At 37.0% G+C, this 27,233-nt stretch overlaps 2 protein-coding genes across 16 annotated transcripts; one reads left to right on the top strand and one right to left on the bottom strand.

Moving 5' to 3' along the window:
- LOC129567982 (uncharacterized) lies at nucleotides 1–24,189 on the top strand. 15 transcript variants are annotated; one of them, XM_055445441.1, is made up of 6 exons: nucleotides 1–74; nucleotides 1,881–2,124; nucleotides 12,315–15,122; nucleotides 15,197–16,993; nucleotides 17,066–20,977; nucleotides 21,050–24,189. In XM_055445441.1, exons 3-6 carry the CDS (start codon nucleotides 12,335–12,337, stop codon nucleotides 22,420–22,422), a joined length of 9,870 nt encoding a protein of 3,289 aa, XP_055301416.1. In that variant the 5' UTR covers nucleotides 1–74; nucleotides 1,881–2,124; nucleotides 12,315–12,334; the 3' UTR covers nucleotides 22,423–24,189. The 15 variants fall into 15 exon arrangements, with proteins under 15 accessions (XP_055301416.1, XP_055301408.1, XP_055301409.1 ...); XM_055445439.1 differs by having other exon boundaries at nucleotides 27–74; nucleotides 1,884–2,124; XM_055445438.1 differs by lacking the exon at nucleotides 1–74 and adding an exon at nucleotides 219–821 and having other exon boundaries at nucleotides 1,884–2,124.
- Nucleotides 24,115–27,204, bottom strand: LOC129567983 (mediator of RNA polymerase II transcription subunit 15). The gene is made up of 8 exons (XM_055445444.1): nucleotides 27,018–27,204; nucleotides 26,787–26,914; nucleotides 26,541–26,716; nucleotides 26,343–26,481; nucleotides 25,951–26,276; nucleotides 25,585–25,879; nucleotides 24,862–25,468; nucleotides 24,115–24,790 (listed from the first exon to the last, which is right to left on the bottom strand). Exons 1-8 carry the CDS (start codon nucleotides 27,077–27,079, stop codon nucleotides 24,325–24,327), a joined length of 2,199 nt encoding a protein of 732 aa, XP_055301419.1. The 5' UTR covers nucleotides 27,080–27,204; the 3' UTR covers nucleotides 24,115–24,324.
- Nucleotides 27,205–27,233: the final 29 nt, after the last annotated feature.

Raw genomic sequence — 27,233 nt, 5'->3', positions numbered from 1 at the left:
GCGCACATATATTTTCCATCAGCGACTCTTATCACTCGACCGAGTAGCGAAACGAATTTCAAATACGTTGCAGTGTAAGTTGTTCCATAGACGACAGTGTATTTCATATATTTGTACCCACATTCAACGTTGTTTCGAGCACATACTCGCTGCACACACATGTGCAATTGCGTGTACGTGTGTGTAAGTAAAGTAGCAAATAGCGCGAAGTGAGAGAGCCAAAGGAAACCCTATACACACACTCGCCTCGTTGCTCTCTATTGTTTCTTTTGTATTCAAATATACATACGAATGAAATGATAAACGAAAAAACAAAATAGAACCAGATAAAACATACGGTCTAACGATTCGTTATCACTACGAATCGAGTAGTGCACAGAAATTTGGAGCTATTACATTTTCGTCATGTGTCGTTTCGGTCATAGCAGAGTACAGTTCTTTTGTGTTTGAAAGTGTATCGAGCTGTCATTTTCAGCTTTATTTTATTTTAATTTTTCTTTTTTTTCAATTGATTTCGTTAACATTTTGCAGTTGATGAAAAATTCATTTTTTCTTGCTGACTTACGTCAATGTGATTTCATTGTCACATATTTCGCATAAGAGGAAAACGAAATAGAACGAGTTGAAAACGTTTTATCTGAAAAGAAACGAAAGAAAGAAAGAAAGAAAGAAAAAAAAAATCCGTGCTGATCCATACACATATTGGCGATCATATTCATTTATATACATGCATATGACGAGAGTGACAAGAACTGAAATGATTTGTTCAAGTGTGGTATGTGTAATTGGGCTGCTGTGTGTAATATATTCGGATTCTCATTGTGAGTAGAGCTTGATAGAAAATTGACGATTCGATTAATGCACAATTTATTTATATTCATTATATTTGGGTGCCTTTGTCAAAGCATGACTGTGTATGAAATACGACCGACTATGGTGTATACATCCACTTGAAACATCACCACGATGTGCTTGCAGTTAGCACCTTCAATGCATATTGTTTGATCGCATTTGCGCTGGAATCATTGTCGTATTAATCGAAGACACACAATAAAACTGAAATGAAACGAAACAAAAAATGAAAATAAAAATAAAACTAAATGAAAAAAGAATAAAACGTAAACGGAATGAGAAACGTATTAAGGACCGAATACAACAATAGAAAAATTGAACATTTGTATTGGTGTATATGTCACAAAACGCGCGACAACGACGACGACAGCGACTTGCACACATCGCTATCGCCACCGCCACCGCCACCATCATATACCATTGGGAAATAATACGAAAACAGAAACCGACATACATATCCGCACAGCACTGTGCTGGAGTAAAGAGAGACAAACGTTCGCCACGCATTACAATACACATTACACATCAATGTTCAACTACACATAATCAATCGCTAAAGTAACGGCCACAGTAGCGACAAATAAACGGAACGAACAACAGAGCCCCACACACAAAATGAAGTGAATTACGAGCGGAACGAACGAAAAAAAATAGAAAGAAACAAATTCGTACGATATGATTTTTAGTTTCGCAGTGAAAAAAAATCAATCTATATACGAAATAAAAAGAAAAACAAAACAAAATAATGAAAATATCGAAAAACGAGAACCAAATACGGGCGAAAAGTGAAAAGAGAAACAAATATATTGAAAAGTAAAAATTGTTGTCGGAAAAATTATCATTATCAAGCGTATGGAATAACGTGTACAAAGAAAGAAGAAGAAGAAAAAAAAAATATATATAACGTGAATTTAGTCGTACTTAAGTATTTAGGTCTACGTGGTTTGCAACTTTTCGCCCCAATTAAAAAGTTTTTAATACTTTTTTTTCATCCACTGTACCAAATAAACAACCATTGATTCTATCAGCAGAGAAAAAATCCAACAAAGTGCACTTGAGAATAGAGCCAAATCCAAAAGGGAATTGATTTTACGAAGAGAGAACCGAACGAATTGGCGCTCCAAAGAAAGCGAAGCTGAATGAAAATCACACAAGCGTGATTATCAAAACATATCTCGATCCGCATGTGTTTTAGACGATTTTAAATGAAGAAATTAATGGAGTACCAAGTGTCAATTTTTCACGTCTTACGTTAACAAAAACAAAACACATGTAAGTATCATCAACAGCGCCAGACATAAAAATAACAACAACAACAGCACCAAAAATAAATTTAAATATCTGTGTGTTTTTTTTATCGATGTTTTGAAAATAAAAAATATATGCATTTTCGCTATATTTTCAATGAAACACAAATATCGCAACGTTTTTTCAAAGGAAACTCACATCCGAAAGGAAGTGAATCATGAGTTTGAGTGTTTGTGACCATACGATATGATGGACATTTGAAACTGTTTATCGCAAACAACAACAACAACAACTAAAGACGAGAAAGAAAATACAAAAATTTAAACAAAATGTTCATGAAAACAACAACAGCAGCAACAAAAAAAACATGGTTCTAGTTCAAGTTTTATAACATGTTGATATGTGCGAGGTAAAGTTTTTGTGAAAATGATTCTTTTCGTAAATCTACGTCGTTGATAATTTATTATCCAAAATGTTCTGAACACTCGATTCTCACACAATGGATTCACAGAAGAAAGAAGAAAAAACGTTTTTTCCCTCGTTCGATACGAGGCTCCAACTTGATTGATAATTGAATTATATGTGTGCTAGCGACAAGTTGAGAACGGTGTGTGTATGTAGTCGATGGAATCGTTCTCGTTTTGCGTTATAATTTCAATAAGAAATCTTGGTGAAGTGGTTATGTGATAGCAAATGTTTTGGTAGTCGATTGTCGGTTACACATATGTGTATTATTTTTTCTCATTCTCCAAAGCGCTTCGTTTTTGGTGTGTGTTTTTTCTTCTTCTTCTTCTTCTTCTTCTTCTTCTTCTTCTTCTTCTTCTCTCAAACGTTTGTTCGAGTTTTGTTCGTGTACACAATCAAACCGAGCAACAATTCAAATTGTGCGTGAATATAGAATTATTGTTGGTGGTCTGTTCCTTGTTATTCGCTCTTTTTTGTGTTCAGTTCAGTTTTCATAAAATGTATAAATATTTTACCGGTCAATAGCGTGCAGCACACATACCGTTTGTGTCTATTCTCATCGGGTTGAAACCCCGCCATATTGACGTATGCAAAATAAAGTGAGTGAGTGAGACAAAGAGAGAACAAAAATCGATTTTGATTGGCATTATTCAATCTTAAATTTAAAATATATGGTTATAAACATTTGTGTGCAGTTTTCCTTTCACACAACTGCAACATGTTATTCGAACAACAACGAAAATATTAAAAAAATTTATTATTGTTCCACTTCCTCATTGAAATGCGCTGAAAACGAAAACAAATTGGAGTACACAGTACACGTATTTATATGGTGCCGAAGGAAAAGTGTCATTTGCTTAGAGATAGAGAAAGAGTGACATAGAGAGAGAGAGGAGGGGGGAAGGAGATAGAAACAAAAAGAAACATACACAACATTTCACGGGTGACCGCTTCGTTGTTGCTTCTATTAATGGTAAATGCCGTGTCTGAAAATTTACGGAAAAGTGGACAATAAGTCGAATAAAAGTGCTCGTTTCAGCCAAACCGAGTCAAATCCAAAGCGTATCGTACACAAAATACCGCTCTTGGGCTGAGAATATATTCGTATGTGGATAAATAACGCGCTTCAAATTAATGTTTGATGAATTTCATGAATCGGAAAAGCCCAACTAAACGGAATATGTATACAATTTAGAGACTGTTCCCCAATAAAACGCTTATCAATCTGAGTCAGTCGATTTCATACTTGTTCATAAATGTCGATATTCGTTGCTATATCCGTCCAATTTCATTTTCAAACCCTGCAAATTGGGATCCTCTTAAACGTTTGTCACTTCTTTGCCTTTAATTTTGTCCAAGTACGCATTCCAACTTTGTTTTATTCAATTATTCAGTTCTGGTTTGCCCATTTCTATGCCATGGAATTCGGTGCAACTCTTACTTCTCAATTTATGTGTATTAATAAATGGCTCTGCTTTCATCAAGCTAATAGAATAAAAACTATCTTTTTATGCCATATCAAATAGTGTACATTCAAAGTGTGTGCTAGTGTTTGTACTGTTATTACAATGAATACGTTTCTACGGCTCTGATGTCATGTCAATCATAATCTAAATGTGCGGAGTTGTCTCGGAATTTCAAAGCAAAAATTCGCCTCTAAACTTTGTGCGCTTAAAATGCATTTTGTTCGATGAACCTAGGGGAATCAGACGTATTGCCAATATGAAGAAACGAAAAATAAAATTGTGGAGCAACCATTGCAACGAAATATATGTGAAATTTATTGATAAAACACTAAGCCTTAACGAATTTGAGATAAAACCAACACTTTGATTACGTTTGCTTGAATACACTGCAAAAAACATATTGCTTTTTTCACTCTCTCTCCCTGCTCATTCTTTATTTGTGATGTTTTGAAGCAATATATCGTGGTGTTGCTAGAAAATAAATTCACACATTTTAACACGCTTGGTTTTTGTGTCTTCACATTATGATACGACCGTGTATGTACAAGATGAACGTTGTTGATATTCGGTTTATTTTCGCGACGATATGAATATTCAAAGTGTCTCAGTATTGCAAAATCAACAGAAAAATGTGCCCGTATGTATGGATACCGTGCACATGACATACACACGTACGCACACACACAAATACGTGTGCTCGATTTTGTTAGTGGGGAAACCATATAGTTTACATGGCCCATGGTGCATTTTGCTTAGAAGCAAAGCGTATGTTATATAATGGTTCATATGATCAAAGCTGGCGAAACTGAAAAAAAAAAAATCATCTATACGATAGAACCGGACAAATATGTTAGTGATAATCGTCGCTCTAAACAAAAACACACATATACGCATATCAGCACGCACGCACACAAACAAACACAACGACAGCAATTGCAAGGAAAACGAAATGTGGTTATTATCGGTGATAATCACGAAAATAAGTGAATGACAATGACAAAGACGAATTTGATTCACAGTGGAAAAAAGAAGGCAACAGTATTATTATTATTTTTTTAGTGCCTATTTTCGTTCGCTCAAATGACTCGCAGTTTGTTTTTGTTGAAATACATATCTCCGTGTGTATGATTTTGTCATTCGCTTGACGTTCGAATTCCTTCATTTTTTCTTCGATGAAATGAAACGAGTTTTGTTGCTTCTTTATCGTATTTTCTGTTTTATCATATCAACTGATTTGAGTACAAACAATATGCCATCATATTTTGCCCATGAACAATCAAATTTACGATATTGCATGTGTGCATGGACTTTAAAACGTCATGATCATCATTTTATACACAGTTTAAACGCTCCGAATGATTCAACACAATCGTAAACACACAAATGGTCAAGTAAATTTTGGAAATATTTTATCGCTGAATTGGTTTGATCTGCCAATCACATTTAAGCGACTTCAATCGATTAAAAATGATTGTTCACACACTAGACTAGGACAAAAATCGTGCAGCTCATTAAGATCGATAGCTGCTCAAAAAAAGCTGTTGGTTCACGATTTGTATGGAACGTTTTAATTATCGATATTGATTTAAAGAGAAAAAAATATATATTTTAACACGAAAAGTCCAATGAAAAGGTGCACGTTATCCACATTTTTTGTTTGTTTAGAAAAATGTATCGCTGCCGAAAATCGTGAAAATCATTAGCGCGACCGATTTCAATTGGTGGATTTTCGTGTAAATAATTCATTAGTGTTGTTTACTTCATTTATAATCGCTACGTATCGAATTGCACTCTGGCACAGAGATTTCAATGTGTATTGATATGCGTTTCTTTTGAATCAGCAATGTATTTCTCCCACAAAATTGACCTCTGCGATAACACAATGCGCAACATTTTTGATATGGCTACAGGATGCCTGTCGACAGCAAAGGCGATAATATTGTTTCTATTTTTACCAACGAAGAAAAAAAAAACAACAATCACTCGACATTTTTTCTCTTTGTGATACGTATAAATAATAAATATATTAAACCAATTCACCAGACATTGTTAAATTATGTGTCGCTATGCATAAGATTCAAGTCAAGTGAACCCGTCCGAAATGTGTGTTTGCTTTGTGCATGTGTACGGTGGTGATGCAGCAATGCATTCAAACACACTCTTGAATTCGTGATGAGTTCATGTTCGTCGTCATCGTGCATCAGAATAATCACATCGTTCGAATGAGTATAATAAACGCTGGAAATGCAAATATGTGTGAGTGTAGAATTGTCTATGCCATGCTTTTTTGTTGCTCATAGTGCACAACACACAGCGCTGATGCAGGTAATTTAAGAATGGTGAGCAATAGTGTAGCAGCAGCACACATGATAAATGCACAATTACGTATCGAAGCCATAATACTGCCACAGAGAGTGAGACTTGTATACAAGTAGCAATAAACGAAATGCGACATAACGTTTTTTTCTTGGACAAGAAATTATGCTGACTCTCGTCTTGTTGTATGTGTATTTTTCTTTATTTTTCAAATGTTTGTTTATTCGCTCATCTTTCGTTCATTTATTTACACTGGAAAAAAATGTGATGTAAGAAATGAATATGCATACAAAACTTCGGCGATGACGACGACGACGAAAGGGAAACACACATGTCGAATGTAACACTTATTCTCAGCAATTATGAAAATGCCGAAACTGAAAATGGAACCGTGACTGCTCTCGATCAGTTGGCAGTCAACTGAGAAATGATCGAAAAGCCGCTTCAATTGTGTAATCAGCAGTGAGTCGATCCGTCAAGCTCAGTCTAATGTATCGTTTAATCGCTTTTTTCTCTCTCGTCTATTTCTGACCTAATTTTCAACTGAGCTCAGCGTTGTTCAGGAAAATTCCTCCGAAAACAAACTGTAAAAGAAATCAACGTTATTAAATTAAATGTATTCTATTAAACATTTTTCTACATGTTTAATGTCCATATCGACGGGCACAGGAACGAAAATGTGACTTTCATTCCGTTTGATGATAATGAATATTGTTCATGTTTGAGTCAGTGTTTATGTGTAAATCCTCACGCTTCATTTTATAGCTTGCGTGTACTTGCCACGATTCATGCTAGAAATTGGGCGATGTGAACTCCTGATAGCTACCGAATTGAACAATCGGCGTGGAACACGTGGATATGTGGAAAAAATGATTCCGCTATCAATTATTAATTTGAAATATTAACGTATTTACGGTTTTCTTGAAATTTTCGCAAAAAAAAAAACAAACAAAGACGAAAGAATCGTCGATTCTCGATATATGTGAGTTTGTTCAGCAATGAGAATGAATTTGTTATGAATATTAAAACAGAACGAATTCACCAATCGATAATAATATTTCACAATTGTTCTGAGGTTTTACTAGACCGAATGAATGTTGATAAGTAATTTTCTGTGTGTATTATAAAACCTTTGAGTCAACCGAGCACAAAACTTCTGTTTTGAAACCCGAGAATGAGATGGACTTGGACATACGTGTTGAGCATGGGTATTCACCTCGCGAGCAAACGAAAACAAAACATTATTCATATTCGATTGATCGAGGTAATGAGATTCGAAGATTGTTCTCGCTTCGACATGATTAAACAGTCTATTGTCTGACAATGTTTTCTGGCATTGTTGACACAATTGTGCGCAGCGCAAAAAACACACATTTTTTTTTCATTTTTCTCTCTGTGTGTGCATACCGTAGAAAGTAAAACAACAAGAAACGAATGAACGAAAACCAAATTAAACGTATCTACTAAAATTGAATCATTCACCATCGATTTAAAATCCATTTAGTATAGACGTATTCATGAATGACGTGGCCTACAGCACCTTTATCGAAGGATCTGACACAGCAATAATTGCACTCGTACCGCATGAGTCAGTTCGGTCAGTCTATGATCGGTGGTGGTGATTGTTGAATAAATTATTAGTTCAGGAACACAACACAAAACGGAACCTAATGGTCATTTCACTTTTGAAACAGGTAATGCCATTAGGTGAATCTGATATCAAACTGTATATTGATTGCATGTGCTCACACCACTTTCCATACGCTTTGTTTAATATTAGTTTATTCTCAGCTCATCGGCATACACACATATTCACACAGGGCTTGTGAATAAACTATGGAATGATAATCGACAAAATTTCACCGCTCGGATGTCCCAATGTTCGGCGTCATTATTTTATTACATTATTCTAATATTAACATCATACAGAAATTATTATTGTCGCTCCAAGTTTAAATGACGCTTCGACAAAATTTCGTTCAAATTGTAGCAATGTGTCCAATACACACTGCACTTCTGCTGATAGCATCTATCGAATCACTTTTCTTTACTTTGATAAACTCATGAAAGAAAAACAAAATTATACTGAAATCTCCGCTATTTTCGATGTGTCATTTACATGTATGGTGAGTAGTATGCTACTGCTTATTCTTGGGACGATTATGAAATCACTTCGTACTTCCTTCATAAATATAATGTTAGTTGAACTTGTTTTTGACATTCGTTTTCAGATTATACGACCAAAAATGTTGATAGGGCCAATGTAACGAATGTACGCTTATCAACGAGTGAAATAGATTATGCTGAGGCTGAATATTTCTTTCAAATTTGTTCGGTTCAGTAAGTTCAAAAGGAATTATATTTTGGGCTTTGAATCGTAAATTCAATTTTAGTAATGAACAAATAACGATTTTCGACGGGACTTTGAAGCATCTAATCGTAGCGTTAAATTCGATTTTTTACTCCAGTACTGCTCTGCACCTCGTATTTCTAACATGTGGCTGTTATTGTTCTATTTCAATGCAATGGAGGCGGATTCTATTGCCCATTCTCACTATAGATGCATCGATAATATTGACATTTTTTTCATAAATAACTTCAAATTGGCCAAGTTTACACAACAATTTTTTTTAATCATAAAATATGGCACAATTCCACAGTTTTCATAGCGATCGATTTATCAACACAACAAATCTCCCAAAGCTATTCATGCAATTCGTCATGCGTGATCTAGGTGCATGCAATTAAAATAATTCACTGGAGAGTACATTCATTGTGATAATGGTCAAAATCAAAACATAAATATATCTATTTTAGCTTTGGAGTTGTGCACAGACCCTGACACAATTTTCAAAGCGCAATGTGGAGGTAACATTTGGCTAATGTTAAAAACTCATTACGTAAAATGATTGGACACAAAACACGATTCACGACAACATGAATTTCGTCATTGACTTATTATTCTTCCTGGATTGATCGTTTTTTTTTGCTGGCTATTAGTAAAATATGGTGGAAAACTAAGACTTCTAGCGTCGCTCGATAAAATGCTTTAAAAACCGATATTTTCTATCAAACGATAAAAATGATAATAACTGAATTTTATTATCATACACAGAGATAAGAGGGTAGATTATAATTCTGATAATTATCAAAATGAACCACGTTTATAAATAAGTACAGACGGCTTACAGGCGGTTTGTTTCCGATATTTCAATAACAAACGGTACACCACGTGCGCAATGTGAACTCTTTCAATTTATGTGATATTAACAAAGAAAATCGGAATTTCGGTATGGCATTCTTTGAAGTGCAAAAGAGCGAAGAATGTTAATTTAATTTCGACATTCATTCAATATTCATAAACGGACAAACGTTTGATGTGAAGGTTTGAACTCTAGTAAAGCCAACACCAGAGTCACAAAACGAACGAGTCAGAACGGAGTAGAAAAAAATAATGATGACGTGTCAATGCGCGATTGCTTCGACACACAATCAAATACACTATACAATCTCATTCAGTGTTGTGTCATCCATGAAATCTTGATGAGTTTGTACATTCCCGACCAAGCGAAACGAAAACACAGAAATCAGTCAAAAAAAAAAATGTTGCGCCATTGTTCAGCGAAATTACCAAAGAAATGGTTCTGACAGAGAAACAACAAAAAAAACTAAAATTATTGCTGATTCTGATATGGTGTTATAAATGAGTTCAGCTGCATATTGGACAGTTGTCGTGTCAAATAAGCGGAAAAAAATTAGATAAACTGATATTTATCACTTGTTTATTATGTGCATTGTGCACAGTATATATACGGTGTATGTTTGGCAGATCGAGCTAATGAGCTTTCGTTTTCAGCTCAATAATATTGTTTTTCCATTTGGTGGAGGGGGAAACAGCAAATAAAAGAACAATGAGCTTAAAATTGTATTAAACTGTAAGCCCAGTTGTGTATTATCTCGCCATACTCTCGGGAAATCCATGCCAGTTAATACGCAATTTTTGATTGGTGTAGCGTTTTATCAGCTGTATCACTTTCGATTACAATCACTGCGTGCCTGTCATTTCATATTTATTTAATCTGTCCCATTAGTCATTGCTCGCGCCAGAAATCATGGAGCAAAAATTCAGTTTGAGTTTTTAATCGAATGTTGACGCGAGCAATACCACCGTGACATCTCTCTATATTACTTGATAGCCTTTATAATTATTTTCACATGAAAAAATTAGTTCGACGCATTGAACTTCAAGGCATATAATTTCTGCATGAAGGGAAAGCTAACACCGATTAGGAAGCTAGAAATTCATTAAATATTGATTTCATTTCATTCGTAAGGGTATCACACCAAATGTCCTTTCCCAGGTAACTATAGTGTGTTTTCATTTCGTTTTTTTTTCGGTTATAAACAATGATGGACACAGAAATTGAGAGAGAGAGAGAGAGAGAGAGAGAGAAAGTACACACAACGTCGACCAATCAAATTACTTATTAACGCTTATGGGTTTTGAATTTCGTAGCACGGTACATGTGGCTGATGGTAAACGATAATTTCTTTGTAAACCTGGGAGAAGCAATACACATCATTTTCAGCCCCCTTCCAAACCAATTTGAAGTCTTTGAATAATCTGGAATTGATTATTAACATTGTTAATGAAGCATGCTAAAAATTTCAATTTATTCCCGAGCAATTCCAATTGCGATAGGTATCTGTTCACAGGAGAAATTGTCTATTAATTACAAAAAGAGCAATAAACATTAAATTTGAATAAATTAATTAACTATAAAAATAAAATAACTTTATGAATTGTACTGGCGTAATTGTTTCGACGAATGTGACAAACATTGTATGATCAAACGGACAGATATCGGCTGGATTGGATGCTGCTGCTGATAACCATTGTGAAATGTGCCGATGAACTAAATTCATTTCGATGAACGATTGTAGAAAAATACTTATTTATTTCAAAGTTAATTCATATCAGCAATTTCTTATCACAGTAGCAAACTAAGGGCAGAATGCTTATCTAATTTCTTTTCTAATTTTTCATTAATAAAGTGAAATTCGTTGATAAAGTGAAATTGAAATGAAGCTAAAATTGAAACAAATTTAAAATTAAAAACATGTTATAAAACGAATCGTTCATTTGATAGCAGCTTTTTATTCAAAGTTTAACCGTTCAAAATGGCCAGGGATCAACGTTTTCACTCTTTTCGATTGAACGCTCGAAAGAGTCTCTCAAAAGAGACTCGTTCGAATGAATCTTTCAAATTAACTGTACTCTAGTGAAAAATATAGCAATATTTTGTATTCAAAATGTTGCTGTTACTTTGTCCTGATGAGTAAAATAAATAAATAAATTGAATTTAATATTTATTTTTAACAAAAACTCGTTTTTCTCTGAATAATAAAGACCAAACTCACTAGAACACAGTTAATTTTATGGAAGATTCATTCAAAGGAGTCTCTTTTGAGAGTGTCTTTCGAGAGACTCCTTTGAGAAGAGTGCAAATGTTGTTCCCCGAAAACGGCTAATCACACGAAATATTCGGTCTGAATCGGGCCGACACACAGAAAAACTCACACCATCAATAATTCCTAATACATCGATAAATTGTTTCAAACTTTTCACGAAACATGATTGATCGAATCGAGATTATGTTGAAGAACAAAGCATTTTTGATGAGGTCCAATATAAATCACCACACACAAATTACTACCGTTATCAATGGTTGTTGAAATTTAGGTTGTCAATAAGATTAGTTCACTGAAAAAGACGTCAACAGATTTATCACTAGGATCAGATTTTTTATTTGCATGAAAAAATTGTAACACACTTGTTTGTCGAAAAAAAGCGTGTCAATTCAAGTGAAAGAAAACGAAAGAAAAAAACATTTCTACACATTTCATTCTCTAATGCGTATTTTGCGTGTTTTCTCTTCTTCTTCATCTTCTTCCTCTCTCAAATAGAAAATAACCAATAATGCAGCATGGATCAACAGAATTACTGGAAACACAACATCGGATCGCTGAACTACCAACCGATGTTTGGCAATTCAGGATCCGAATATCAAGCGTCAGGCTATACGGAGCATCCGTCTTTACATCACCCGACCGGTTTCAATTTTAATGGCAGCCGCACATCGACTGGCACAAACAATGCTTGTAGTGATCCATCCAATACATCGTCGGCCGCCAATTTGTCGCGAACCGCTACCAACAATAATAATCTGTCTGCAAATTCGTCAACAACAAATGAGTACAATGCAGTGCCTTACAGTAGACTTTATCCATTCCTATCGGACAATTCAGTACAAAATATATCATCAGCTTCGACAAATACATCCGATTGCAATAACATCACATACGGTAGTGCGTTTAATAGTAGAACATATGAAAATACGACAAATTCGGCGCATGTTCCCGTTATAGCAGTGACAAGTAACAACAGCTCACACAGCCGAGTCTATCACTCGAACATTGGCTATGGATCGTATCAAAACGCTGATTACAGTCTGCACAAGACGTTGAGTCAAAATTATTCGACCGACAATGGTTCGATAGGGCCATCGTCATCGTCGTCGTCAACATCGAATCGAACCTCACTGAGTGCATCGACAGCGTTTACGCCGATGGAGCATATCGTGCAACCATCTGCGAAGAATCGTGGCCACAGCAACGCAGAAGGGAAAACATCGGCAAAAACGAGCGTAATCAAACCGCTGAATGCGTATAATGCGACCGCTTCGGTATCAGGTGCGTCGGGAACGATGCCGATCAATTATACCACGAAATATCCCGTTCCATCGTATCCCGGTTATGCGAACAACAATAAGACTGCATCCAATTTGGAAAAATCTCCCGCAACTGTAAATCGCTTGTATGCGACGAATAAAAATGCAGATGTGTATTGCCCGGAACCGATTTCGGCTGCTCGATATACAAACCATGGCTATGGACTAAACACTCCGGGCACTGGTCACACAAATTCACATTATTTAGCCGCTACAAACAGTTATCCGCTGAACTATGGTCATCACTATTTGACGCAACACCAAAACAGTGTTTCACATCAGTCAAAGAATTTGCTCACCGCACCCACATACCACCACTCGGCATCACTCGACGAAAGTGTATCGGCTAATTACTATAACCGACAGAATGGCCTTGTTGTGAGACCAACACCAAATCCGTACAAACAAACTCAACTACAATATCCGAATGCATACAACTATGGACGGAGTAGTAATATTATCAATTCTTCTGGTGCTAATCATTCTAGCAGTAACAGTCATTCAACGCTGCCAAAACCTCAATCGCAAAAGCCGGCCAACGATTCGTATAATTCGCTGGCTCTTGATTTCGATAGCGCATACGATAGAAGCAATTTTCGACAATACAGTTCGATGTATGGTTCGAGTTACATTGATCCAACTGGTTTTGATGATTATTCGCAATACTCTGGTTTTGCATCGGCCAATTCGGTGTCCGTACCACTTTATTCGCCCAAAGCATCGGGAAAACATCTTCTGTACAATTACAATGCTGCCGGCCTGAATGTGTACAACAACAATGCAGCCCATGGATCATCAACACAGCAAACGTCACAATCAGTCAACGCCACATCATCGTCGTCATCACTACCCACCACATCTACGACAACAATCGTTCAGCAGCCCGTGCCGATAAATCCAAGTTCCTCTCAATTGATCTCAAGCAACTACGATGCAACGTCACTGCATCCACATCCGATACTGCCACCGTCTCTGTTCAATAACAACAGCAAAGAGTATTGCCCATCGAATCAATATCAGCAAAGTCCATACGCTCCGCAAATTCTGTATTCAACACTACAAAACGGTGGCTACTATTCATCGGTGAAATCAAATCAGTCTGCACTCTTTCCAGCACATTTGAGCGATGTGCACGGTGTTGGACATGAGAAAGTGAGCGCGGACAAAGCATTGCCACAACATCACGGCAAATACTCGATTGATCTCGAGGATCAGATAAATAGTTCGAAAATATCCAAAGTGCCGGGTGGAACAGTGATACCAAATCCAAAGCATCATGCAGCACGTGCAAATGATTTTGGGCCGAAAATGCCAGTGATACATGTACAGGATAATGTGCGACTACGTAAAAGTGGCTCTAGTCAAAATGCAATCGAAAGCAATAGAAATCCGTATGTTTATAATAGCAATCCGTACGGGAGCAACTGTCACTATCAGTCACAACAGCAATGGCAACGGTCGTCACCATCAACGGCCGCGCCAACAGCAACTACGTCAACCACATTGCATTTGCATCCAAAGAAGCAAAGCCTTCGCGATTTCTTGTCCACATGGAACGAAGATGAAGAAGAAGAAATCGATGTAACGGCCAAAAAAGCATCCATCGGACACGGTCACAGCCACGGCCACGGTCATGGTCACGGCCAACACAGTTCAAGAGAAGTGTTGCAATCAGCAAACAGCAAAGCCATGCATTTGGAGCGACCGAATAAAATCAATGAAAATGTGCCTGTGATCGTACAACCAATTCCCATCCACCATCCGATTCCACATGCTCCTCCAATGCATGCTAGTCATTTGCAACCGATCGGTCGTGTACCACCACCACTAATGCCACCAACTTATCCAGGTTTACCAATGCCGAATGCTCCGATTCATGTTGCGATCAGCGTTGATAATGGAAGCCAAAACTTGCCGGATATTATCATTGACATCGAGAAAACGAAACCGAATGGTGAAGGTGAATGCTTTGAACGGACAAATGGTGAGTGAACATTACTTAGTCTCTAAATGTTGTATTTACTATAGTTTTTATTGCAATTTTCCCCTAATTTGTAGTCATTCAAGAGGTTCCAAAATCATCGGAAAAACTGTACGTTCTCAATGAAATCGATATCCCCGAATCTGATCTCAGTAAATACCGACACCTTAGCGTTGTGAATAAAATTCCTGATAATTTTGTATTGCCACCGCCACCACCTTTGCGCCATGAAAATGGCGCACCAAATGTCAATGAACCGGTCAAATGTGTGGAAAAGGCTGATTCAGAGCATACGCAACAGGCCAAAGATGATTTTGAAACGAACGCTAATGTCAACGATGACGATGATGATCTGAAAGACATTGTGGAAACGAAAAACTTTTCGATTGTGCAAAATGTTCGAAAATTACTTAAGAAGTATCGTAAACGAGATCAAATACGCAATAAACAAAGAAATGCACCGAATGTCCAAGATAATTTACAGCCACCAAATGAGCATAACAGTGATTTATCAACACCATTGCTATCGCCGGCTCATGATTTCGAAATGGCATCGGCCGTTGATTTGTCCGTGCACAGCAAGGAAATTATCGATGATATTTCTGTAAATAGTAAGGAAATTAACGAATTTATTGATGATTTGTCATTGGGTAGTGATGTTGATAGTGGATCTGAGTATGATGCTTTGATTGCGAGTCCTTTAGCCGAAATATTACAACTAACTGAACCTCGACCATCGACGGCCAATGATAAAAGTGACAGTGATAGCGAAACAAGCAAAAACCAAATGGAAAGTCGAAATAATGGCTTAGTCGAAGCCAATGGTCTCAAAAACAAAGAAAATGACGAGGATGCAAAAACGATCGAAAATGTCCAAGATGTTGCAAGTGATGAAAACATTCCAAAAGACGAAAACACCGAAATGATTCAGAAAGACATTGAAGTAGTTGAAAAGGTGACAAGCCTCGAAATTGTGAAAGAAGACGAAGTCAAAGTAGTTGAAGAAAATGGAAATGCTGAAAGTATTGAAGATATTGAAATAGTTGAAAACATTGAAAAAGTCGAAAAAATCGAACGAACTGAAAATTTTGAAAAACCAAAGGAAGTTGAAGTCGTTGAAGAAGTGGAATTGGTTGAAATTGTCTGTGAAAAACTGGAAGGACCAAATGAATCGAAGGAAGAAGAGAAAATGGAAGAGGAACAAGAGGAACAACAGGAACTTATAGCAAAAGAGACTTCGATTGCTTTGGAAACTTCCATCGACACATTGAAAAATTTTTGTATCAAAAAATTCAACACCGAAGAATTTCGTAGTTATTATAAGGAAACTGTAATCAATTCAACAAAAGACGAAGAAATCGTAACCGATAATTCAAGTCCAACGGAAAGTATTGCAACATTCCATGATATTGAACAGCCCAACCATATGAAATGCAATGATGCAGATACAAGCGAAGTCATTATGATTGAGGATGAGGAAGAAGAACAGGAATTGCGTACCGAACAACCAGTAATAAAAGCGCTACCCATACGCATGGTACCCAGCCTTCGTAGTTTGGCAACACCAATTGTACGAATGCATCAATTTAATTTGTCATCAAATTTGAAGCCTCTAAAAATCGTTTTTGAAATGGAATCACAGCGAAAAGTGGCGGCTTTGGATGCTACAATCGATACTTGCACCAACAAAGTTCCAACACTGCAAGAGCTTGCACGTGAGGTAGCAAACACAATTTATTCATTTAATGTTAAACAACTTCAGGAATTATGTAGATTAGCCATAGAGAAGTTCAATACTGTTTATATAGAAGCCTCAAGGAATAGTATTATTTCCGAGCCTAATACACCAGGCAATATCGCCGATCCATTTACAGGTGAGTTCAAATGTGAATTTATTTATAAAAACTCGTTACATTTGTGCAAATATGCACATTTTACCATTTCAGTTGTGCCGGTTGAGAAAATAGCACGAATTGAAAAGCAATCAGTTATCCAGATAGTTCAATCAAATGGGATGCAATCACCTTATAATATGTCTGAAATTATGGATGATTCTTTGACGGACGAAACACCGGTGAAATCGTTGAAAATTTTGGCCCAAATTTGTGTTGATGAGCTAGAGAAATGTAATAAGAAGGAAATACAGGCCATAGGTTCTGCGAATGAAAACGACGACAGCATTTATATTTCAAGTGATTCCGAAACCGATGCATCGTCGACAAGAAGTTCACAACGGGGTGTCATTACTGGTGGCATTCGAAAGCCAAGTTATAGTGAAAGCGGATCCGGAACTGGATCCAGTAGCGAAAGTTCTAGTGATTCTAGTAGCAGTGATTCAGATGATAGTAATGATGATGATGATGACGACGACGACGACGATGACGATGAAGTGGAAGAAAATGGAAATGCAAAAGTAAAAGAGAAAGAAAACGAAAATAATAGCGCTGAATCAGTTAAAATAACAGAGCCACCGATAAATCCCGAAGAAAATAAAAAAAGGAAAATTGATGTGCAACAAATTGTCGATGAATGGTCCTCGGACACAGATATTTGTGAAGACAGTTCATTAAAAGTGAGAAAAAGGGTTGACGAAAATACGATTGAAAATGAAATCGACAGTTCGACCATCGTTAATGAAAATGCAGTGACCGTAGTGTACAATCCCAGTGCGTTGAAAGATATTTGCCGTGAAGTGCTTCAGGCTCAATCGATGATAATTCGATATGAGGTGCCATCGTTGCGATTTTTGTGTGAACATACGTTGGCCAGCAATGGAATGGAAATTCCGTTGATTTGTTTCGTTCAAGAGGAACCATACGAATATATGACCACGGACCAGCCGTCTAACGAGGATGAAGGTGTTTATTTGTGTTTAGACAGTGAATTCGATGAGACTGAACTGGCGAGTTTGTTTAGTGGTGGTGGAAATGGGCTTTATGAGTCTGTCGGAATCGAAGAAGTGGAAACGGATGAAAGTGCCAGTGATAAAACTAGCTTTATCGATCAATGTGTTGCCTTACAAAATATCCTATCGTCTCCACCGCCGGAGGATAATCAACCAAAGGCCCGCATTGAAATACTATCAGAGGAAACGGAATACTATATGGATCCAAATGGATTCCATGACAGTATTCAGTATGAGGAAACAGTTCTGCCTTCGGGAAACAATATCGAAGATCCGACCATAGCAATTACAAAGCTTAAAATATATCTCCAAAAGAAATATGTACATCCATTAAGCTATCATAAAATGTTTGTCATCAATAAGCTGCTACGAAAATATAAAGTGCATCATGTGTCGTTTTGCAATAAGAAATCAACTGTGCAGAAGAAATTGCATAAGAAAATTATGAAGTTGCGTCAAAAAGCCAAGCAACGTCGCAAGCCCAAAAAACTGGCCACACGACGTTCCGCTCGCATCGCCGGCAAAATCAAACAGCAAAATGAATTCGATTGGAAAGTGGAAAAGGAATCAACAAAATCGGCAAAACTCAATAAGAGCACAAAAGGTGAAAACAATTCTAAACCTGAGCCAACGGAAAGTAAACGTTTCAGCAAAATTAAGAACGTAAATGATTTGATTCAAAATTCTGGCAATAAGAAAATAATGGCCGAGTCTGATAAAGAAACAATAACGCGAGATATTCTTAAATTAATTGCGCAAAAACGTACATTGAAGCGAAAATTGTCGATTTGTCAACGGCCAAACTTTAGCCTCAACGATGACGGCTATTGTTATCATGAAGATGGGCAAATTAGTGAAATGTTGAGCTCGTTTATAAACAACAGTTTCGATGAACCAAGAGCAGATTCGTTGAATGTAAAAAAGTCCCGTTCGCAAAAACCATCCATCGAAACCCGAGCGATGAAAGAAGGCAAAAAGAAGAAAGTCTCACCAATTAAACTGAAAAAGCATATAATAACCGACGATAAGGGCAAGTTGAAAAAATCACATTCGAAAGAAAAAAATTCAAAGAAAGAGATGGCAACCGACAAATCACAAAAGAGTTCATTACCACCGACTGAAGCATATGCTATTAATAAGACTGAAAAGAAGAATACATCCCTTGGAAAGACTCTCGCATTTCCCACGAAAGCATCGGTTAAGGAAGTGATCCCCGCAAAACGAACGCGTTTCCTGTCAATTGACAGCTCATTAATGAGATACGGTGCAGAGTCAAAGAGATCGTACAACCACATGAAATCATTGAAACAAAATTCAGAGTCGCCAGAATTGCGCAGAGGAAAGGTGTCAGCACAGAAACCGTTGAAGACAACAACCGTGGATGCGGCTGCGACGAAAAAAATGGTTCAAAAATCAAAACGAATCAAAGAGAAAAACGGAACCGTTTCGGAAATTAAAAAACCTAGTGAATTGAAGCAATTGCCTAAAGCAGCACAAAAAGTCACACAATCTCAGAAAGCCCAAAATGCATGTGAAAAAGTTAAAGTTCCACTCAAACAAGCAATCAAAGAAAACAGTGAAATGAAAGAGTTGCTCATTTCGAAGCCAGTTGCAAAGGAATCACCTCCGATTGAGACAATTGAATTGTCTGAAAAATCTGCGGCAAAAGCGATAATTATCGAAGACGTCATTTTGAAAAGTGCCACTGACTTTAGTAATGCATGGAAACAATCATACTTTGCAAATAAATTACAACCAATGGGTCATGATGAATCAAAATCACAGGAAAATAATGTTGAACAAAATGACCTTAGCGATAAAGCCAATTCAACCGAAAACGATGAAGGCGTCCTGAACACAAACCCTCCGTTAAAACTGTCGATTAAAAAGCAAGATAAACCTTTGTCGGAACGAAGCCTATGCTCAACCATGGTATCACCACTCAAAATCATCATCGAACCAAAGCGAGACTTCTTACAAATGACGCATAAGGAGAGAATACTTGCGAAAGATCCGTTGGCAATTGGCCAATTTAATGACTCAAATTTAAATATTGTTGAATCTCCACCAGACGAACACGTTGTCGAAACGAAGGAAGTGCACAAAGCATCACGATTGTTAGAACGACTCAAAAGTCTGTCAGAAAAGCCATTGCCTAAGGATGTTAATCAGGTGGTGAATAGGTCAATTTCTCTTCAAAGTGAAGCAGAAGTCAAACCAAACGACAACAAGAAGGTAGAAGAAAAATTGCAACCCAAATCAGAGCCCATTTCGGTCAGAAATGAAATTGCGGACGTTATAGTTTCGCAAGAAAAACCAGTATCAGTAGCAACAACGGCGTCACACACATTGGATAATAGCACATTGTTCAAAATAACCGATACGGATGCTACAATTAAGCCATATTTAGATATAGAAATGCTGTTACCATCCACGCGAATTCCTCAACCAAAACCGGCTAAGCGATGTCTTAAACGTGCTCAAACCATATCTCACGCAGAGACACCATACCACCGAACCTTCGAACCAATGCAATTGCGTTCATCGAACTTTGCTTGGAATCAAAGGCAAATGGGCCTATCAAAGGAACCCACCAAAAATCAGTATCGTTCGAGTTTACCATACAAATCAATAGAAAATCCATTCACAATACCAAAGCGAAAACCGATACTGAAAACCGTGTCACCGCCCAGAACGACCTCTTCACCAAAAACCAACAACGGCTCAACTAATGCTCCGGTAACGCTTCAGCGAACACCAATCGATATGTCATCGTATCCTGATCCTGAATCATTGGAAATACCTTCAATTGATCTACGTTCTTCGGCACTGTGTAATTCGCCTCTTAGCTTACCATTGCCAATGTCAATACCGAAACCGGTGCTTAAGCCAGTAACCTTAACTACAATGCCAATAAGCAAACCAACGATTGTAAACACGGAAACAGTCAAAGGTAACAAATCCCCATTCGCCCGTACAAAGCTGTCCTTCAATATTTATAAAGATTTTTTGTTTTGTTCTACAGCATTTAGCCCAGAAATCGGCAATTTTGAGGTCAAGGGAACAATTTCTGAAAATAATTGCATGTCCGAACCTCGTCTAACCATTTCAGATCCACGTCTTGTTAACGATGCTGAACGAAAGTCACCTATCATACATGCCCATTTACCATCCAACGTGCCATCCATTGCGCCCGCCATTTCACCGGCTGTTGCGCCAAGGAGTCCGTCAATCAGTTTACCGCTCAACATACCGAAGAACATACCAATGAATATTCTATCAAGTGCGCTCACAAGTTTTCAATCAAATGAATCACCATCAAATGCATCACCGACAGTGTCTTCGGCGAACATAACACCAATGCATACCCCACCCCCAGCAAATAGAACACCGATTCATACACTTTCGGTTCACACACCGAATACCATAATTTTGCCACCAATGAATATGCCACCTCCAAACATGATTCCACTGAATATGCCACCGCCGAATATATTACCACCAAGCAGCATTCCAAAAGCAAATGTCCCAATGATGCCGCCTGAGATGAGCACTATTCCACTGGAACTGGATCGTGTTGTAACTCAACAGCGGAAGATACGCGAAATGCGACGCCGGAATAGTCTTTGCGTTGCTGAAATCAGTAACTATCAACGTAATATACTGAATAAATTCGCAAATAGCATCAAACAGAAGAAATTGAAGATAGAAGACATCGAAAAGATTATTTTCAACAAACCACCGTCGCCCAGCTCAAGTTCGGCCAGCAGTAGCAGTAGTGAGTCGGATAGTTCTGATTCTGATTCCAGTGAGTCGGATAGTAGCAGCAGTACAAGTTCGGGCAGTGTACGAAAGTCTCGACGACATCACAAAAAGAAGCGCTCACATAAACGCAACTCCAATTCCGATGACAGCAGCTCAGAATCGAGCAGTTCGTCCAGCTCATCGTCAGCATCATCGAGACATGGAGCAAAGCGGGCAAAGCATTATCGAAAATCGGTACCAAAAATAACAAAAACGCCATGCAATCGGAAAAGCTATGGAAAAGCTACACCCAAGCCAATCTTCGATATTGAGACGATCAAACAGAACGCTTTGATGGGTTGCGTTTTGCACGAAGAAATTATTCGCAATAAACTCAATCAAATGTCATCATATCCAAACATTTCGAGTCGTTCTCCATCCTACATTCAACAGAGCCCAAACACATCGGCTCTGCGATCTGTAGGTGACACAACACCAGATTCTGACCACACAGCAAAAGTTCCATTTGTAAAATTGCAACGGAACACTTTCATCGATAATTTGGCTGAAAACTTTGCACAAGAACAACATATCAACAATAATAACAATAAGAACAACAATTCGACCAGGTATAAGCGAAAACGCTCCGACTAAACAGTAGACCTGAGCCGTTTCAGTGTATTTATTTAGTATTGAGACGCAACATTTCGATACCAAAAATATGGAGTAGACATTTATTCTGAACTAGAAAATGCCATTTGAATATTAAAACGCAAAAATTGGGATGTTTTTTTGCAAGCGATTACAGAAAAAAACAACAGCAGTTTATTACAATCACATTCACATGCACGCATACGCATACGTATACGTTGCTTTAGTGTCGATATCGCATTCCATTCATCTGATTAATCCATTTGAAAGAAATCTAAATAAATTTCTCAATTCGTTTTTTTAAGTCATTTTTGAATGTGTGTATGATAATAAATTAAATAAATAATAAAGTAAAAAAAAGGCTATCATCGAAAAAAAATTCCATTTCCGACCGTGTTACATCGGTTCTAGAATCCAATAAATTATGAATGCAAACTAAATTTGAAGCAATTCATGCATGAATCACATGTAATCATCGATCATACATACACAGATACACACAACACGCACGCAAGGCACAAATTGATGGGAGGATTTGACTTTGCATGTGCTTTCATGTGTTAAACACAAGTACGCTTTTTCTTCAAATTTTGAGAATATACGGTTCAGGTTTAGCCCAAACAATTTATTGATTGCTTACGTTTTATGATCGAGTTAGAAATTAAAGTAATTGATAACGAACGAATGAAAGAAATGTGTCACCTGTGTAGTTCTATACCACTAACATAACATAAATATCCAAACTATAAAGCGATAAGTGTTTTTATGTAAATTGGCTTCAATCAAACTTGCCTTTAGCTTCAGCTTTTAAGGAGAAAAAACAGGTATTTATTCTTAATTTATAAATTTTTACTTCGAAATAGTTTTTATGAATGTGTTTTTATTTTGCAAGAAAATTGTTAAGAATAGATAGATAGAGAGTAGCAATAGATAGGGCGATATGAAAAAAAAACAGTAGGGTTATTTTGTATTTAAGTGCAATTTCTAAGGCAAAATATCACTAAATACGTAATAAGTTGACGCATTTCTTAAAAACGAAAAATAAAGTTTCTATGTTTGCTTTACATAAAATGAAATCAACAAACGTGTTTTCTCTTCACTAATAATGTGCATTAATCGAATGGCCCGGAACCGAGGATGTTTTTTTTATGTTTGTGTTCTCAAAGTACAAATTTTTAAATAGAGACTTTTCTAAAATCACCACATAAACAAAATCAGATGAATTCAAAAAAAAAACAATGTAAAAGGCCGTAATATTTTGTACATAAAAAATGGAATGAAACTAGAATTTAAATCCACGTTTTCAAATTGAAAAGACATAAATATAGGAAGCGTGAGAAGAAATTGAGTGCCTATTTGAATGTCATCATTTATTTAAAACGGTTTTTTTGAACTTGACTGTGTCCGTGTGCCCATCCAATTTATAATTGGAATGCTTGAATATTAAATAAAACAATTGAAGTTGAAATTGACGTTATCGATTCGATGTTTGAAATTGTGAGAAAGTTCATGGTTGTTGTTTTTCTCCTTGTCAACGGTTTCTTGTGATTTTTTTTTAAATAATTGTTCTACATCTTCAGGTCAAACTAACAGAAAAACCTGATGAAGATATAGCTGATTCAGTTTGTTTTGCAGAAAAAGAAAGGAAATGTCACTGGTGTATTTGTCGTTTAAGTAAATTTGACCAACAAACAATTTTCATACCAATGTTTCGAAAAATTTAATGTAAAATGTAAATAAATCAACAATTTTTTTGGAAGTTAATCAAAATGGCCCTCTTTTTTCATCTTCTATAAAATGGATAATTTTGTTTTATTTTCATTTCAATAAAAGCAAAAGTATAAATTTATTTTCGATACAATATGCAAAAAAATATCATCATAAAATTCCAAATAGTTGATTTGCTCAAACGCCAAGAGCAACGCTTGTTGCTGATATTGAGTTTGGATTGTTATTCGGAGAGCATGCCTGCCGAACTGACATTTCCCACGTGTCCAATACATGCGACAATGAATACAGCGATGGCATTTTCAACATCCGCGCGGAGAAAATCTTCTGAATGGATTCCAGAAATTGGGTGGCATTCATTTCATGCTCAAAGAGTGTACAACTGGGCGGAGCCGATGGATAATCCTCTGGAATGGATACATACAATGGTGGTATACACGGCAAGTATGGATCATCATGCAAGTAGCAAATCAATTTTAAAATTTTCGATCCACACTGAACCGATGAGTCGAATGTAATTTTAAACTTTCGATCGAGTCGAGCGATTTCTCCCTGCAACACGTGTGGTATTTCATTCGTTACATTATTGGAGCGACTGGTGTCGTTTGATGAAATACGTGCATACTTGTTCTGCGGTAAGTTTCTAAAGAGGAGTGGAAAAGAAAAGATTGAGAATCATCAAAATGTAAAACAAATCAATTTTAGATCTTTTACTTTATGTCCGGCCCAAAAAGAGACTCAATGCACGGCCGAAATGTTCTCTGTAACGTATGATTTCCGATGGGGCTTTGCAAGTTGGCACTCACAGAATCTAGGAGTGCATTATTAACGTTATGCTCCTTGGAACCGCTGGGAAAATTGGTCGTAGTTGATGCCATTGAATATGATTTCAAGTCCATCTTTTCCAGAGCCGCTTCACACTTGATGAGTGTTTCCAATGGAATACGCTGATTCGGATTGCACAGAATCTCCAACAATTTGTTCATTTTCAGTAACTTTTCATCATCGCTTCCCATACGCGCCATCATTTTCTTCAATGGCTCAATGTATTTAGTCAGTTGTCGATACTTTTCACGATACAAGTGCTCCTCTTGTGGATTCAATGGGCTTGGTGCAGCATTCGCCTGACCCGGTGTGTTTAAATTGGTGTTGCTTGGCGATGGTGCCATAACAGTCCTTTGTGACATGATATTGGTCACTTGTGGTGATGGAACCAACGGACTGGGTACCATTTGATTGGGCAAACTATTTCCCATTGGAGACGGCACCGATGGACTTGGGCTCTTTCTGAAGAACGATTGATTGGGGGTTGGGTTTCGAACTGAAAATAAAATAAACAACATTAGTATGATCGAATTATTGAACATCCATTTAGTTTGTTGCTATTGAGGTGGAGCCTAATGGAGCTCGGGATTATACCAATTCATTGCTACTTACTACTTTGAAATATAACATTGGCCGGTTGATTACGAGACATGTGTGGAATATTCATCATTTGATTCATGGGATTTAACTGACCAGCACCTTGCAACTGATTTGGCCCCCCACTGACATTCGGCAAACTAACATTCGGAACGTTCACATTTGGCAGACTTACGTTAGGTCCAGCAGACACATTCGGTGTATTGGAAACATTTTGAATATTCTGAATATTTGCAACGTTCGAAACATTTGGCTGGTTTATGTTTGCTTGCAAATTCGAATTTGACATCATTTGAGCATTCATTTGTGTCTAAGCAAATGGAAAACGAAGAAAATATTGAGGGAAAAAACGATTTTTGGAATAATAAAAACATTTGTTACCATTTGCGCTTGGTTCATTTGATTTCCGACATTCGGTGCGTTTTGCTGAACGATATTCTGCACGTTACTGATGCGATTCAGCATTTGAGACATCTGATTCGGATTGATCTGTTGGCCGGCATTCATTTGCTGATTCAAATTTGCTGCATTCATTTGATTTTGGGGAAGTCCCGAATTTATATTCATCGGCATGTTCATATTTACCATCGGATTCATCTGTCCACCCTGCATGTTCATTTGCATTTGATTCATTTGACCGACCATGTTATTTGTCATTTGATTTCCTGGATTTGGTCCACCAGGTTGACCTAGAACCTGGTTGCCACCTATAAAATGGGTAAAATGTAAGTATAAAATCGAATAGCCAACACATAAGTATGCACGATACATACCCATATTCATGTTCATGTTGTTGGCATTCATGGCATTTATAGCGTTGGGCATGGAATTAGCCATTGCATTGCCCATAGCGTTTGGTACAGCACCGCGAATATTAGGCATCGGTTGCATTTGTCCTTGTCCGCCTCGTTGCTAAAAAGGTTGCATATTTGAAATATGCTCAGGCTTTGTTTTCTTGATACTCAACTTACATTGATCAAATTATGCAGGACATTTGGATTTGTGTTAGCGTTGCCCATTCCCATTTGATTGCCCATTCCCATCATTTGTGCGGGCATTTGGTTGCGTGTTCCCTGATTCGTAAGGTTCTGTAGAGCATTAATAGGATCAACCATGGCTTCTGCTTGCTGTTTCTTGTTTTTCTGATCTAAAAAAGATAAAGGGAAATCCACAAAATGAAATACTCTAGCTGAGGATGGCCACAATATTCTACATACTCTGCATGTGTAAAACAATTTTCGCAACCATTGCTCTGTATTCTTCCTGTGTTTGAACCTTTTGAAACACTTGATTTTCCATTTCGCTTGCATTTCTTGGGATGCCAACATTTTGCAGTGCTTCATTTCTATGCGTGATAGAACAAAGAAAATTCAGTCAATTATAGTATATTAAGTATTTTTAACACACTATATTTCCAAAAAAATTTTCCATTTTTTCAATTGAATTACATTTTTTCCACAACACTTTGCCTATAGGCTGGCGAACGCCAATCATTCGATGAATTATCCATAGTGAAAGTATTTTTATTTTTACAAAACACAAGTGAAAACCGAAAGTTTGATTGTCTCCTGTTGATAGCAATGAAAATACAGACTTTTTTCGATTGGCTTCTATCAAACGTCAACAAATTAGTGACAGTCGTCGTGTGTATGGTACAATTCCAC

The sequence above is a fragment of the Sitodiplosis mosellana genome, unplaced genomic scaffold (assembly GCF_009176505.1).
Source record: "Sitodiplosis mosellana isolate CC-2019 unplaced genomic scaffold, AAFC_SMos_1.0 Smas_scaffold_14, whole genome shotgun sequence".
Lineage (NCBI taxonomy): Eukaryota > Metazoa > Arthropoda > Insecta > Diptera > Cecidomyiidae > Sitodiplosis > Sitodiplosis mosellana.
The sequence above is the reverse complement of the archived record's forward strand: the minus strand, read 5'-3'. Positions and strand labels throughout refer to the sequence as shown.

Excerpts from the sequence above, each read along its gene's own strand:
- LOC129567982 (XM_055445433.1), top strand. The coding sequence starts at position 12,335 with ATGGATCAACAGAATTACTGGAAACACAACATCGGATCGCTGAACTAC. Across the intron at positions 15,123-15,196 it reads ATGCTTTGAACGGACAAATG|TCATTCAAGAGGTTCCAAAA; the intron begins GTGAGTGAACAT and ends CCTAATTTGTAG. Across the intron at positions 20,978-21,049 it reads AAACACGGAAACAGTCAAAG|CATTTAGCCCAGAAATCGGC; the intron begins GTAACAAATCCC and ends TTTGTTCTACAG.
- LOC129567983 (XM_055445444.1), bottom strand. The coding sequence starts at position 27,079 with ATGGATAATTCATCGAATGATTGGCGTTCGCCAGCCTATAGGCAAAGT. Across the intron at positions 26,915-27,017 it reads CAAAGTGTTGTGGAAAAAAT|AAATGAAGCACTGCAAAATG; the intron begins GTAATTCAATTG and ends TATCACGCATAG. Across the intron at positions 26,277-26,342 it reads CAACATGAACATGAATATGG|GTGGCAACCAGGTTCTAGGT; the intron begins GTATGTATCGTG and ends CCCATTTTATAG.